The 14093-nt window shown below is 51.7% G+C and overlaps 1 protein-coding gene and 1 pseudogene across 9 annotated transcripts in view; one reads left to right on the forward strand and one right to left on the reverse strand.

Annotated features, from left to right (window-relative positions):
* The first annotated feature begins 3319 nt into the window (after nt 1-3319).
* LOC118526562 (ATP synthase peripheral stalk subunit d, mitochondrial pseudogene) lies at nt 3320-3809 on the forward strand (annotated as a pseudogene).
* A 7391-nt stretch (nt 3810-11200) lies between these two features.
* Nucleotides 11201-14093, reverse strand: part of CTTN (cortactin) — a 31462-nt gene continuing 28569 nt past the window's right edge. For all 9 annotated transcript variants that reach the window (XM_036077855.2, XM_036077852.2, XM_078057654.1 and 6 more), the window contains 2 exons: nt 13446-13517; nt 11201-12360 (listed from right to left, as the gene is read on the reverse strand). In XM_036077855.2, the coding sequence (XP_035933748.1) occupies nt 12224-12360; nt 13446-13517 (209 nt within the window). In that variant the 3' untranslated portion in view covers nt 11201-12223. The remainder of the gene's footprint in view (nt 12361-13445; nt 13518-14093) is intronic.

The following is a 14093-nucleotide window of genomic DNA, read 5'->3' on the forward strand; positions in this document are numbered from 1 at the left end:
GGCATTACAGGATGGCTTATAAAGCAAGAATGGTTACTAGGTTGGGGGTTTCCAGATGGCAGGGAATTGGGTAAATAGGAGTATCTTACACCATTTGGGGGAGACAATGTGGGTTTCATTTATGATGATCAGAGGCATTCACGATAACCTGCTTTCGGGGCACCTGGGTGGCTCAGTCAGTTAAGCGTCTGCCTTTGGCTCAGGTCCTGATCCCGGGGTCCTGGGATCAAGCCCCACATTGGGCTCCCTGCTCGGCGGAGAGCCTGCTTCTCCCTCTCCCTCTGCGTGCCGCTCTGCCTACTTGTGCTCTCTATCTCTCTGTCGAATAAATAAATAAAAATCTTTTAAATAAATAAATAACCTGCTTTCTTGTTCACGAGATGAGCTCGGTTAAGTTTTGCTCACATGAGGTGAACTGGTTCGGTCTGCTCAGGACCTTTTTATTTTATTTTAGACCAGAGGAAGCCCTGAATCTGTGTGGTTGACACCCTCCTGGGTGGGTCTTAAGGGAAGTTAGAGAAACAGCGCCTTGCATCCACCATCACATCCGGCTGGAGTGGGTGAGGAGTGGGTGGCAGACCGTGGTGCTGACGCTGCAGCTCGTGGGAGTCCAGCCTGGCACACAGGCGACCTTTGGAGGGTGGGCAGCTTGTACCTCCGCTCTCTGGGATTGTCCTTGGACTGTCCCCTGTGGCTCCATCAGTCTACCACGTACAGAGAGGAGGCTCTGAAGCAGGGGTCCTCACCATCCGGTCCCTGGGCCAGCTGCAGCAGGGTCACCGGGGACCTGGTTAGAAATGCAGATTCTTGCCCCTTCCGCATCTGCAGAATCAGAAGCTCTGGGGCAGGGCCCAGCAACCTGGGTTAATAAGCCCTCTGGGTGACCTCCATGCCTGCTACAGTTGGAGAAGCTTTTCTCTAAAGCAACCCCTGCAAAAATAAACCTTCCCCGAGCCCTCCAGCGATGCAGCGTCAGGGGACAGCTGAAGCTCCACCATGTCCCATGTGGCTGTGTAGTGCTGAGCGTGCAGCACTCCACTCTGCAAGGGGACACCTCGGAGAACAGCCCACCGGGCCATGCCGAATGCCCAGAGGGAGGGCACCATGGGCCTGAGGCCGCTTCCGTCCTGTGCCAAGGAGCCAGCAGACTTGCCCTGGATGATCCACCCACCAAGCTTCACTGTCCAAGGTGGGACCTCACCTGGGAACCAGCCACCAGTCCCTGAGTTGTGCAACCTCTGGGCCCCTCACTGTCCTCATCTGAAATATGGACTGATGATCCCGGTGGCCCCAGGAACTTGTGAGGACAAATGAGGTCTTACAGGGGAAATGGCTTGCCCATGCCAAAGGGAATAAACAAAGACAGGTTGGGTAATCTTTTTAATCAAGTGGTAAAAATACATATGGTATGAAATCCAAAATGATCAGGAGAAAGAGTCTCTCCCTTCCCCACTGGCTTCCCCAGACCCCAGGGTGCACCCCCACACACACACACAGAGCTTGTACCTATTATGGATTCCTTGTGATTCTTTCCTGGCCTTGCACATACATCTGCAACCATATGTGTATGAATAATTTTTAAAACCCAAATATAGCTCACTCTACACACTGCTCTGTACTAGTCTTGCTCTTTTTAAAATTATTAAGCATGCCGGGCACACTGAAAGGGCGCTGAAACGAACACCCATGTGCACCACCTGGCTTGACGACATCAGACATCACAGGGACGCTCGAAGCCCCTTGCGTCCCCTCCTGATTCCACCTCCTTCCTTCCACCGCAGAGGAAGCCACTGCCCTGAACGTGGTGTTTATCATCTCTGTGCAGGTTGGTACATTGACTGCTTATATACGTGTCCATAAACAACACGTAGTAGTATGCACATTTTATTTTCATTTTCTTAAGATTTATTTGAGAGAGAGAGAGAGAGCAAGCATGAACAGGAGGGGCAGAGGGAGAAGGAGAGAGAGCATCCCAAGCAGACTCCACACCGTGAGCAGAGCCTGACTTGGGGCTTGATTCCACGACCCCAAGATCACGACCCAAGCTGAAACCAAGAATCAGACACTCAACCGACTGCACCATCCAGGTGCCCCTGTTATGTAATTTCATTATTTTTTTTAAAGATTTTATTTATTTATTTGACAGAGAGAGAGAGGGCGCGCACGCACATGAGTAGGGGGAGGGGCAGAGGCAGAGGGAGAAGTAGGCTCCCCACTGAGCAGGGAGCCTGATGTGGGACTCGATCCCAGGACCCTGAGGTCATGACCCGAGCCGAAGGCAGACGCTTCACCAACTGCACCACCGAGGCACTCCTATTATGCACATTTTAAAACCTTATAGAAATGATCTCTATTTCATGCATGGTCAATTAGCAATCCTCAAAGAGAACAGTGCCGGGCACTTAGTTGCCACTCAGTTAAGTGGTGGCCGCCATCATCATCGATATTACAATTATTGGCAATCATGAATCCTGCAGCTGGCTTATTTATTTCAATATTACTTTTGAAACTCATCAAAGAGGACAGTTGTAGCTCTAAATCATTCATGTTCACAGTGGAATACACTTCACTATATGAATATATCAAAATTGATTTATCCATTCATCTGTTGACCTTTAGATTTTTTTTTTTTTTTGCTATAAAAACAAAGCTTTTCAACATCGTGCTAAGTGAAAGAAGCAGGTCCCAAATTACCACATATCATGAAATTCCATTTCCATGCAATGTCTGGAACAGGGAGATCCACAGACACGGACAGCAGATGAGTGGGAGCCAGGCATGGGGGGGAGGGGACAGGGAGTAACCACTGCCCAGCATGGGTTGCTTTTTGGGTGATAAAAATGTTCTGGAATTAGACAGTGGTGGTATTTCCCTAACTCTGCAAATACGCTAAAAGCTGTTAAACTGTACACTAGCTAGGTGAATTATATGGTAAGCAAATTATGTCTCAATACATCTCCTTTTTAAGAAAAAAAAAAAATGTTTTCTAAATGGAATGTGGGATCCTGGATCTTGGAACAGAAAATGGACATTCATGGAAACAATTTAAATCCAAATAAAGTCTGTCCATTAACGGTGTTATACCAATGTTAATTTCTTAGTTTGAATAAGTGGATGGACGGTGGTTGAGCAAGAAGTTAATCATAAGGGAAATTGGCAGGGAGTATTTTAAGAATTTCCCTGTATTAAATTTACAACCTTTCTAAAAATCTAAAAGTAAAAAATTAAAAGTTTATTTAAAAAACAAACCAAGGAAAACCCCATTCTGTTCCTTGTTGCTGGGGACCGTGGACTGCTGGGGTCGGTGAAGGATCTCATGATGGCTGGGTGAAAACTTGCTCTAAAAGCCATTGACTGGGTAGCTTCTGGGGAGATCATACCCCAAAACCAGAAGACCATTGCTAACTCCCTGAAATCCTGGAAGGAGACGCTTACCTCCAGGTTGGCTACTCCCCCCGAGAATCCACCTGCTATCGACGGGGCTTACGACAAGGGCAATGTGGCAAAGGCTGGGCATGGTAGATGACTTGGAGCAGTTTAATGCCCTGAAGGTTCCCATGCCCGAGGACAGATACACTGTTCGGTGGATGCTGAAGAAAAAGCCGATGAAAAGCTGTGCTGAGTTTTAGTCTCCCTCAAAGGCCAGGATTGAGGAATGTGAACAAGAGCTGGAGAAGATGAGGAACATAATTCCATTTGATCAGATAACCATTGAGGACCCGAATGAAGTCTTCCCAGAAACCAGATTAGACAAGAAGTATCCCTATTGGCCTCACAAGCCAATCGAAAATGTATAAACTTGAGTTGGGAAGAAAACTCTGGCCCTCATATTATAAATGCTGGACATTAAAAATAAAAATAAATTAATTAATTAAAAAACCAAAGGGTGCCTGGATGGTGCAGGCAGCCAAGTGCCCAACTCTTGGTTTCAGCTTGGGTCGTGATCTCGGGGTGGTGAGGTCGAGCCCTGTGTGGGGCTCCACACTCAGCAGGGAGTCTGCTTCAAAGACTCCCTCTCCCTCTCCCTCTGCGCCTCCCCCTCCCCAAATAAATATTTTTTAAAAATAATAAAAAACAAACCAAACCAAGCAGTGCTGCTGTGAATATACCCAAGTCCGCATGTGTGAGAGCATCTCTCGGGTGCTCCCTGGGGACTGGATCTCGGCATCTCCGAGCTCCCAGAAATCACCAAACCACTGCCCCCAAGACCACTCGCCTGTGTCAGCTCCCACGCATCTTGGTGATGGTTCCCCGGGGGGGCTGCCCTTTCTCGGCTGCCCAGCCCCTCGGCACAGATGTTCCACACTCTCACGGGCCCTGCAGACGGGCATGGGGGGCGTCTCCCTTATGCACAGGTGCACGTACAACCAGGATAAATCCTTAGATGTAGAACTGGGGGGGTGAAGGGCGTTCTATACATTTTCATAAGTCCTTGCAGGGCCTGACAGCCGCCCCCTCACAAAGGGTACCAGGGTATGCCCGTGAGCAGAGCATCGTTTTCTATGAGGGAGCCCATGCCCATTCTTTGCCGGATTCAAATAAGAAACTCAAACATCTCCCTAGTTACACGTTGCTGCCTTATAAGTTACCCCAAAATTGAGTGGCCTAAAGCAGCAGTAAACATTGATTATCTCATACTGTTTGCGTAGGCCAGGAATTTGGGAGCCGCTTAGCGAGGTGGTTGTGGCTCAGCCCCTCTCGTGAGGCGTCGGCTGACGTGTTGACCGAGACTTTCTGGGGACAGAGGGTTTGTTTCCAAGGTGACACACTCACATGGCTGTTGGCAGGAGGCCTCAGCTCCTTGAGGGCTGTCTGAGCTTCCTCATGATGGAGGGCCAGTTTCTCTGAGAGCCCCTGATCTAAGAGAGCAAGGCCGAAACTGCAGTGTCTCCGATGACTCACATTTGGAGGTGACACCCCGCCATTTTCCCAGCATCCTATCGTTACGCAGGTTGCCCTCTTCTATGGCGAGGGGCTGCCCTGGGGCACGATCCCAGGAGCACTGGGGTCGTCCTGGAGGCCAGCGGTGACAGCGTCATTGCGGTTTATGGATGAAGGTAGGACCGGAAGACACATCTAGTCAATACTGTTACAAAGGGGTAAATACAGCATCTACCAGAAACCTACAGGTAACACTCCACTTAATGGGGAAAGATTGAGCGCTTTCCTCCAAAGACTGGGAACAAGGACGTCTGCTGTCAGCACTCCCGACATAATGCTAGACCTTCTAGCCAAGGCAATATGGCAAGAAAAGGCATATAGATTGGAAAGGAAGAGAGAAAACGGTCTCATTTTGCAGGTGATGTGATTGCATAGAAAATCCCAAGGCATCTACAACAACAAAAAAAACTTTCTAGAATTTATAAGGAAGCACAGCAAGGTTACAAGATATAAGATAAACATAAGAAAATCAATTGTATTTCTTCTACAGAAAAGCAATGGATGTGTGAACACTGAAAACAGAAATAGAGTTCATAACTGCCAAAAATAAATGAAATACTTAGATGTAGATCTGATAAAATACATATAAGACTTAGATACTAAAAACTACAAAATGTTGATGCAATAAATGAAAGAAGACGTAAATAAATGGAGGGAAATACCATATTTCTCTATTGAAGGCTCTCTACATGGTGAAGACGATATGTAAGTGTAGTGTAATTCCTATCAAAATCCCAGCAAGGGGCGCCTGGGTGGCTCAGTTGTTAAGCGTCTGCCTTTGGCTCAGGTCATGATCCCAGGGTTCTGGGATCTAGCCCCGCATTGGGCTCCCTGCTCTGCGGGAAGCCTGCTTCTCCCTCTCCCACTGCCCCTGCTTGTGTTCCCTCTCTCGCTGTGTCTCTCTCTGTCAAATAAATAAATAAAATCTTTAAAAAAAAAAAAATCCCAGCAAGATTTTTCATAGATATAAACAAGATTATTCTAAATGTATATGGAAAAGCAAAGACCTATAATAGCTAAGACAATTTTGAAAAGGAGAATAAAGTGAGAGAAATCAGTCCACCCAATTTCAAGGCTCACTGTAGAGCCACAGTAACCAAGACTGTGTGGCACTGGTGGAAAGATAAATAGGTTAACAGAACAGAGTAGAGAACCCAGGATCAATTCCAAGTAATACTGTGTTTTCTTTGTTTTCAGTAAATGAAATGAGGCTTTTTTATTTTTTCCCTTCGCAAGTACACAGGGCAAAAGGTAATAATAACGCTTGAAATACTAAGGGTTAAATTCTAACACTTTAGTTTTATTTATGACATTCATCTTTAAGGACTTTGGTGCTAAGAAGTTAAGTATCACGCTGACATCTCAGATGGGATCACTTCAGGGCTTGAAAGTCTTCAATAACTCCTGTGTGCACTCAGAATAAAGCCCAATCCCTGTAACTGGCTGATAAAGCCCTGTATGACCTGATCGCTAGCTCTGGTGTTTCTCCATACCCACCCGTGCCTGAGAGTTCAGCAATATCAAGGCCCTGCTCGCACACTGTCCTTCTGCTCAGACCACCCTGCTTCCCCCCCAACCCAAGACCCAGCTCAAGCCTGACCTCCTCCCAGAAGCTGTCCCTGACTCTGCCCAGCTGCCCTCCTCTGATGCCCGTGGCACCCCTGCCTTTCATATGGTATCAAGATTTTCTGTCTGTCCCTATACCTACAAACTACAGGATTGGGACTGTCTCTCTCCTTTTCTTTAAACCATTTACCATTTTAGTGCACAACTCGATGACATTTTGTGCATTCACGATGTTGTGTGACCACCTCCTATGTCTAGTGCCAGAACATCATGACCCCAAAAGGAAACCTCAGAGCCACCAGCAGTCACTCCCTGCCTCCCCTGTCCAGAGACTGTCTCTTTATCTCTGCATCCCCAATTCTTTTTTTTTTTTTTAAGATTATTTATTTATTCATTCATTTGAGAGAGAGCGACTGAGCATGAGTTGGGGGAAAGGGGCAGAGGGAGAAGCAGGCTCCCCCCTGAGCAGGGAGCCCGATGCGGGACTCGATCCCAGGACCCCGGGATCATGACCCGAGCCGAAGGCAGACGCTTAACCAACTGAGCCACCCAGGAGCCCTCTGCATCCCCAATTCTTAAGCAAAGAGGCAGGGATATAGTAGGAAATCGCTATTTGCTCAGTGAGAGGGCAACCAAGCTGTCCTGAGTTAAGGTCACCCCCAGCAGCTAGTTTGGGAAAACGTCTGCCCTAACGTCCTCCTCCATTCTTTCTGCCCCACTCAGGGGGTTCTGCCAAGCTCGCCTTTTCCACTTCATCAGCTTCAGTTCATCTCCTTTGAACAAAATCTCGACCAAACATCACACCACCTCTTTTTCCCTACCCGGACCTGCAGGCTAGACAGACAAGTTACTGGGATCTCTGGCGCTGCCGACGGGCACAGGCTTACCCTGCTACCCTTTCCTTGAGGCAATGTCCCGTTAAGGGCCCCAGCTTTGTTGGGGTCCTCTGTCCCAGCGGTGCACCCCGCTGGGCCTCAAGCCATGCCTCCCGCCCGTGTGCAGGCAAACCCCTCCGCTCCAGGCTCCTCCACCTGCCGCACACTGATGACCTCGTGCTCATCAGGACTGGAGGCCGAGCTTTCTGTTTGGCTCCGGAGGATATTCTTAACCTTCCTACCACCTCAGCTCTACATTTAAAAGATGTTGGTTACCATTTATCTAATGTTTTTGGCATTTTATGGCAAGAAGGGTATCATAATGTCCAGTTCCAGGTATTTCCAGAATTGAAAGTCCTTGTTTGAATGGTCACCATGAGCCTGTCCTGAGTCGCTTGTGCGTGTGTAAGAAAGGAAGCAAGCAGATGATAAAGGGAGAGGGAAGGAAAGAAAGGGGGCCATTCCCTGGAAGTAAAATGAAACACAAGCAACAAGAATATGCATTTTCATTTAGAAGATGGTCAGAGACCTGAAATTTTTATAATACTTGAATTTGGTGAAAGTAAGAAGAAACATGCTCTCGTGTGCAAACCTTTCAAGAGGGAAATTTCATACTCATTGACCTAGCGAATCAGTTGGAAACTGCACTTGTAGCAGATACTGGAAATAATTATGGCTTAGATAGAATAAAAGTTTGTCTCTGCCTCATTTAAAAAAAGAAAAGAAACTGAAGCATGCAAGACTAGTGTGGCAGCTCCCTGATGTTGTCAGAAACCCAGGCCCTTTCTGTCTTTCTGTTCCACTATCCTCAGAAGGTACCTTCAAAGTGCCTCATACTCCAAAAGAGCTGGCAGAGCTCCAGCCATCACACCTATATTCCAGACAATAGAAAGGAGAAATGGAGGGAGGGAAGAAGTCAAAAGATACTCCCGCTGTCAGTCCTCTTCGTAAGGACCATTCCCAGCAATCCTCCACAACAAAGTTTCACTTCCAAGCCAGTCACACGACCACATCTAATTGCAAGGGATGGAAAAATACGTCTTTCAACTGGGCTGCAACTCTGAATACAACGGAGGTCAGTAACTAAGAGGGATGTGGGGAGAGGTGACCAGTCTCTGCTGCACCCTGCCAGCCCGCTTCTCAATGTTCCTCCTCCACATACTTGTACCCAACGTGCAGTGAGACAGAGAGGTGCCGTCTGCGACGGCACAGTGTCTATCCGTGGGGCTCAACTAATTGTCACATTCCTAAGTGAAATTCTACGCAGAGGATACAAAAAAGGATGTGATCAAGATGGACAAAATCCATCTTTTGTTAAAAAAGCAAGTTGCAGAAAGCAAAGCACAGTGCGAACCTGTGTATAAAAAAATAATTTACTTGTTATAGGGGCGCCTGGGTGGCTCAGTCGTTAAGCGTCTGCCTTTGGCTCAGGTCACGATCCCGGGGTCCTGGGATCGAGTCCCACGTCGGGCTCCCTGCTCAGCGAGGAGTCTGCTTCTCCCTCTGCTGCTCCCCCTGCTTGTGTGTGTGCGCTCTCTCTCTGTCAAATAAATAAATAAAATCTTTTTAAAAAGTTTACTTGTTATAAATGCATGTGCTTGTATATAGAGAAATTTGTCCCTAAAAATCCCGTAAGTCATTGACAAAATCCCCGTCAGGGAGTAAGGGAGAGGACAGAGGGGAAAGAGGTTTCCTTTTTCACGCCAGACCTTGTTGGCGCTATATGCGTTGTTTTCGACGTGAACTCATAATGTAAAACATGTAAGCCAAACACAGCAACGGTCAAATAAATACAAAAAGGGGCCAGCATTCGCGTGCAGGCCTCCCAGGACCCTCCACCTCCCCGTCCTTCCATCCCTGGTCTACAGGAGCCCCCGTCTCAGGCAACAATACTCAAGATAAAGGTGATTTCTGAATTGATTTGGGGGGTGGGGGGAGCTAGAAAGATTTAACAAATATTTTGATGAAAAGTGTATGGTGTTTGTATTGAACAATGAATTAAACAGGACTCAGTGAGTCGGTCTGGAAATCGAGCCACTCTCCAGAACGCTGCTTCTGAGATGGCGACCTGGGCCCCGCTGAGGTTCAGACCCGCAGTTTTAAGGAGGGGTCAGGGTAGCCCTTGAGAGTGCACCGGCTGGAGGGGAAGGAGTAAGCCTGTGGGGTTCTGGGCAGAAGGAAGCCTCAGTGCAAAGACCCTGAGGCAGGGACAGGTGCTGGCTCGTCAGAAGGGAGCGGGAGGACCGCGGCCTGACTCCCGGGGACGCGGGAGCTGCTCCAGAGTCACAGCCCAGGAGGGAACATCTTTAGAGGGCAGAGGAGGTCGGAAACCCGGGTGGGAGCTATCCCAATAACCCAGGCAAGGGGTGAGGTACTTCCACGGGGTGACGATAGCAGGAAGGTGGGCCATGCTTCAGGACACAGCCGACAGGACTTGCTAGCAGATGGGACAGAGGGGAGAAGGAAGGAGTCCGGCGACTCCAAGGCTGTGGGCATCCGCGAGGGAAGGATGCAGCCGCCTTTGCGCTGAGGCGAGGGTCTGCGGGAGGCACCGGCCTGGGGCGAGACTGGAGTCCAGCCTGCAGGAGCCAAGCCAAGAAGCCAGTTCGACATCCTGGGGGAGGCCTGGTCTGCACGGCCATCCCCAGGTGTGGGTGCCGATACACCAGGAACGTGCTCGGGGACAAAGGCCTGGGGCACCCTGACATTCAGGGGTCAGGAGAAAGCATCAGGACCACGAAGGCACCGGAGAGCAGGGGTCCAGGAGCGGCTGCGGAGGATGTTCCCAGGACACGTGTGGCGGAAGGGTAGGGGGCGTGAAGACAGCAATGAGGACAGCTCCGGTCCACTGTGGTCCCTGAGGGGGCGGCACTGGGGCGGTGGGGGTGGGCAGCTGGACGGAGTGGGTGGGAGGTGGGAGACACGGCCACCGGGTGGTGGAGGCAGCCGACTGCATCAACAGATGGGTAAGGCGGGGCCCATCTGCACGACGGACTGTCACAGCCGTAACCCGGAAGGACGCACGGACACCTGCCACAGCAGGGATGGACCTGGAGGACGTGATGCTGAGTGACACAGGCCAGCCACCAAACGACAGTTCCTGCAGGGTTCCACCCACAGGGGGTCCCAGCAGACCTGTGGCGGCGGTGAGCGACCCCCAGCTCCCGTAAATGGAGGACGGCACGACTCTGGACTGTCCGGGATCTGCGCTGTCCTCCGCTTCTTCCAGGGACGGTGAGGGCGGCACGTCCAGAAGTCTCCACGCCCTGTCCTGCCACACAGACGTCCACAAGGAGAGGCCCGCCTACCCCCACGGCACCTGGGGAGCCTGGTCTGTGCACACAGCCCCTCCACCGCCATGTTGGGGGGACCCCAACGTAGAACCCCCGTGACCGGGAGTGGACGACCACCGAGCTGGGCGGTCCAGACCTGCTCACGGAGTCTGTCCGTCCCATGAGACCCACGCCAGCCTCCACACGCCCCACGTTCAGCAGCTGCTTCGAACCTCAAGGTACTGCACCCCAAAGGAGAAGAGTGCCTTCAGCCCCACTATAACCACCTCGGGATTTACTGTGAGAACTGTTAATTCCTAATGATTTTTAAATAGATGGGGTTTTCTATTTTGCTTGGAATTCCTGTCTAAATAATATCAGGGTGTAAACACATTTCCCCTCATAAAAAGTGCCCTTTAAGGAGCACGCTTCTTAAAAAGGGAAACTTTAGTTTGTCTAAAGCTGATAAATTAAAGGTCAAGGGTCAGGAAGCCAACTTCTAGGTGGAACAAAGTGACCAATACCAGAGGGACATCAGCAAGCAAGTGGATCAAAAAAAGTTTATTTTGAATATTTAATTAAAAAAAAATCATACCTATGATGTGTGCTACAGGAACTTAGATACAATAATTGCATATAAAACCCGACCTAATTGTGGTAAAGCAAGGATTATGCAGAAACGCACTTTAGGAAGTAGACGCTCATGTCCCCAACACCCGAGACACCGCGACAGAATCTTCCGGAAAGACTGCCCCGGACCGTTGCCAGCGCTGACCTGGCCTCCCCGGCTATCAGGAGGGCGATGTGCCCCCAGGCAGCGTCCACGGGGAGCGTCCTGGGTGGGAGAACGCACTCGCCGCTTCACTCTTTAGCCAAGTCAATCGATCGCATTTGACTGTCACGTGACATGGTATTTTGGCACAACGAACACGAGTGCCTTGATGGGAAAAATGTTTCTGGCAGGGTACGACAGTGAAGGCGCCTGCCTTCCCGCGGCGGGGGGCCGTCCGGGGCCGCCCGGGGGGGCGGTGTGCGCCAGCACTGGGTGACGCTGCTTCGGGGGCAGGAGCCGCGGCAGGAGCGGCCCTCCTGGCAGCAGGTGTCAGGGGAGGGACAAGGGAGGGAGGGGGAGAGCGCGGGTCTGGGGAAATGCGAAGGCGCTCCCACCCAGAGCTAAAGCCGCCGCCCGCTGCACCCCTGCTCTCAGTCCCAGCCTCCTGTCAGTCCCCCCTCTGCCGGGAACAGTGACTCCCGCCCAACAGCGCGCGGCCGGTCTGAGCACAGGCAGCGTGTCAGGGGTCCCAACCGCCGCCGGTGGGGCGAGGACAGCATGCACTCAGGACAGCCGAGGGTCCCGAAGTGGCTCCACGTGACAGTCAATTTGGCAGAAACAAAGAAAATGCCTTAAATGCATAAAATCGATTACCCGAGTCCTCCTAAGGTGTGTGATTACAATGTATTAGCGAATTCTGTGGCATGAGCATTTCCAAAAGCGTCAGCGGAAGGATCACGTATAAAAGCGGTTTGTACAGCGGCCTCCGGTCCGGGCGCCGGCCTCCCGCCGGGCACCTACGGCCGCAGCTCCACGTAGTTGGCCGGGAAGAGCCCGTACCTGCCCTTGCACAGCCCGCGCCACCAGCCGTCATCGATCATCTCTATGTTGGTGATGATGTCGTCGGGGTCGAAGGAGATTTCGTCGTCGCCCGCTAAGGGAGAGGGGAGAGAGACAGCAGGGTGACACTCTGACACTGAGCCCGGCCCGGTCTGCTGGAAGGGGCACGCTCCGGGCCCCCGGCCGGACGGCACAGCGAGCCTTCCCCCAGAGCTCGGCCTTCCTTCCGCTGCCCTGCCCTCCGCCTCACCCAGCAGCCCCGAGCACGCGAGCCCCCGGCGCCAGACTTCTCCCATTCCCCCACTGGAGAGCGTGCTTACAAGGCGCCAAGGGGAGCCTAGGAAGGAGCCCGAGGTGGCAGCTGGGGCGGCAGGTACAAGGGTAAATGTACCACGGTATAAAAATTACAGATGCCCAATTTCACAAAATCCACACCCGTGCCAACAGGTGCGTGGAAACAGATATAAGCAAACGGGAGGGGCACGTGCTCTTCCTCGGGCAGGATGGAGGCGGCACCGGCAGGGAGGGGACGCGGGCACACCGCACCGGGGGCTGGCGGTGCGCCTGCAGCGATGGCCGGCAGCCTGAGGACGCCCAGCATCTTGGGAGGACCACACAACAGCCCTCAGCAGCAGCAGGAGAAATGCTGGCCCGCACACTGGACCGCGGGTGGTGGGGACACCGCAGTGCGGGACAGATGGAGGGGCCCGTCACAGTGAAGAGCAGGAAGCTCCCCCGGGGCCGCCCAGTCCTCAGGGCACGGCCTCGGGCAGGCCGCGGGTCACCCCAGGATGAGGCCATGGGGCGCATCAGAGACAACCGGCGCAAAGGGGACAAGAGGTGGCTGGGACAGCTGGTAAAAACGGGACCCGCAGCAGACGTCACGGTGTCTCAGGGCTGACCCTCCCACTTGGATGGAGTATGCTTTGGGGTGGGCAGTGTCCTCGGTTCCGGGGAGTTCACACTGGGGCCTCTGGGGGGCCTGGGGCACCCCTGTGGCTAAGAGTAACCGAAGGTCCGAAGAGGCATAGAAATGGCGGGGAAAATGGAGTTTCTGTAACTTTGAGATTACTTCAAAACAAGTTACTTCTTAAAAATCGTAATAACGCTCTGGGAGTCAAACTCCTAAGAGCAGCATCAGCGGAGAACAAGCAGCAGGTAGGAACGTGGGTCCCTCACCAGCCTGGTAGTCATACAGGGCGACGGCCGTGATCCCAAGGTCATTTTCATATTCGTCGTAGGTGTTTTCCTCTAAAAATAAACCGAGACAAGAGCTGAGGGTTAACCAAAGTGCCTCCTCGCCTTTCTCAGCCAGCCCTGCCTGGGGCGCCGATCAGCAAGAGGAAGGAGTCCGGGTTTACGGAGCAAACCCACCCCTTCCCAACGCGGACGCCAGCCGGGGCGTGTGACGATCTGGGTGGGCACCGAGGAAACTTTCAGAGGATGGGCTGTTAAACTGTATGTATGTGGTACTCTGAGGAGGGGCCCCGCGCTGCCCAACGCCTCCCGTCGCACTCGGGGAAAAGCCAAGGCTCTGTCCTGAGCTGTGTTCTTGGATGGGTTCAGGCTCAATCTGCCCAAATATACGGAAGGCAACCTCATCTTTAAAGATGAGAGACCGACTTGCGCGTTCATCCCACTGAAACATGTATAAAATTTTCTGATTTTATAGAAATCACCTTGAAGGACCTCAAGACGCTCTGTCTTCCTGGAGCCAGGCTCTGCCCGAGCTGCTACCGTGAAGGGAGAGCAGCAGAGACCGCTCCCTTCACACTCCTCCCCACCCACCACCCCGCAGCAGCCGCGGCCTTCCTGTAACCCCCATAG

Source organism: Halichoerus grypus, chromosome 11 (assembly GCF_964656455.1).
Source record: "Halichoerus grypus chromosome 11, mHalGry1.hap1.1, whole genome shotgun sequence".
Taxonomy (NCBI): domain Eukaryota; kingdom Metazoa; phylum Chordata; class Mammalia; order Carnivora; family Phocidae; genus Halichoerus; species Halichoerus grypus.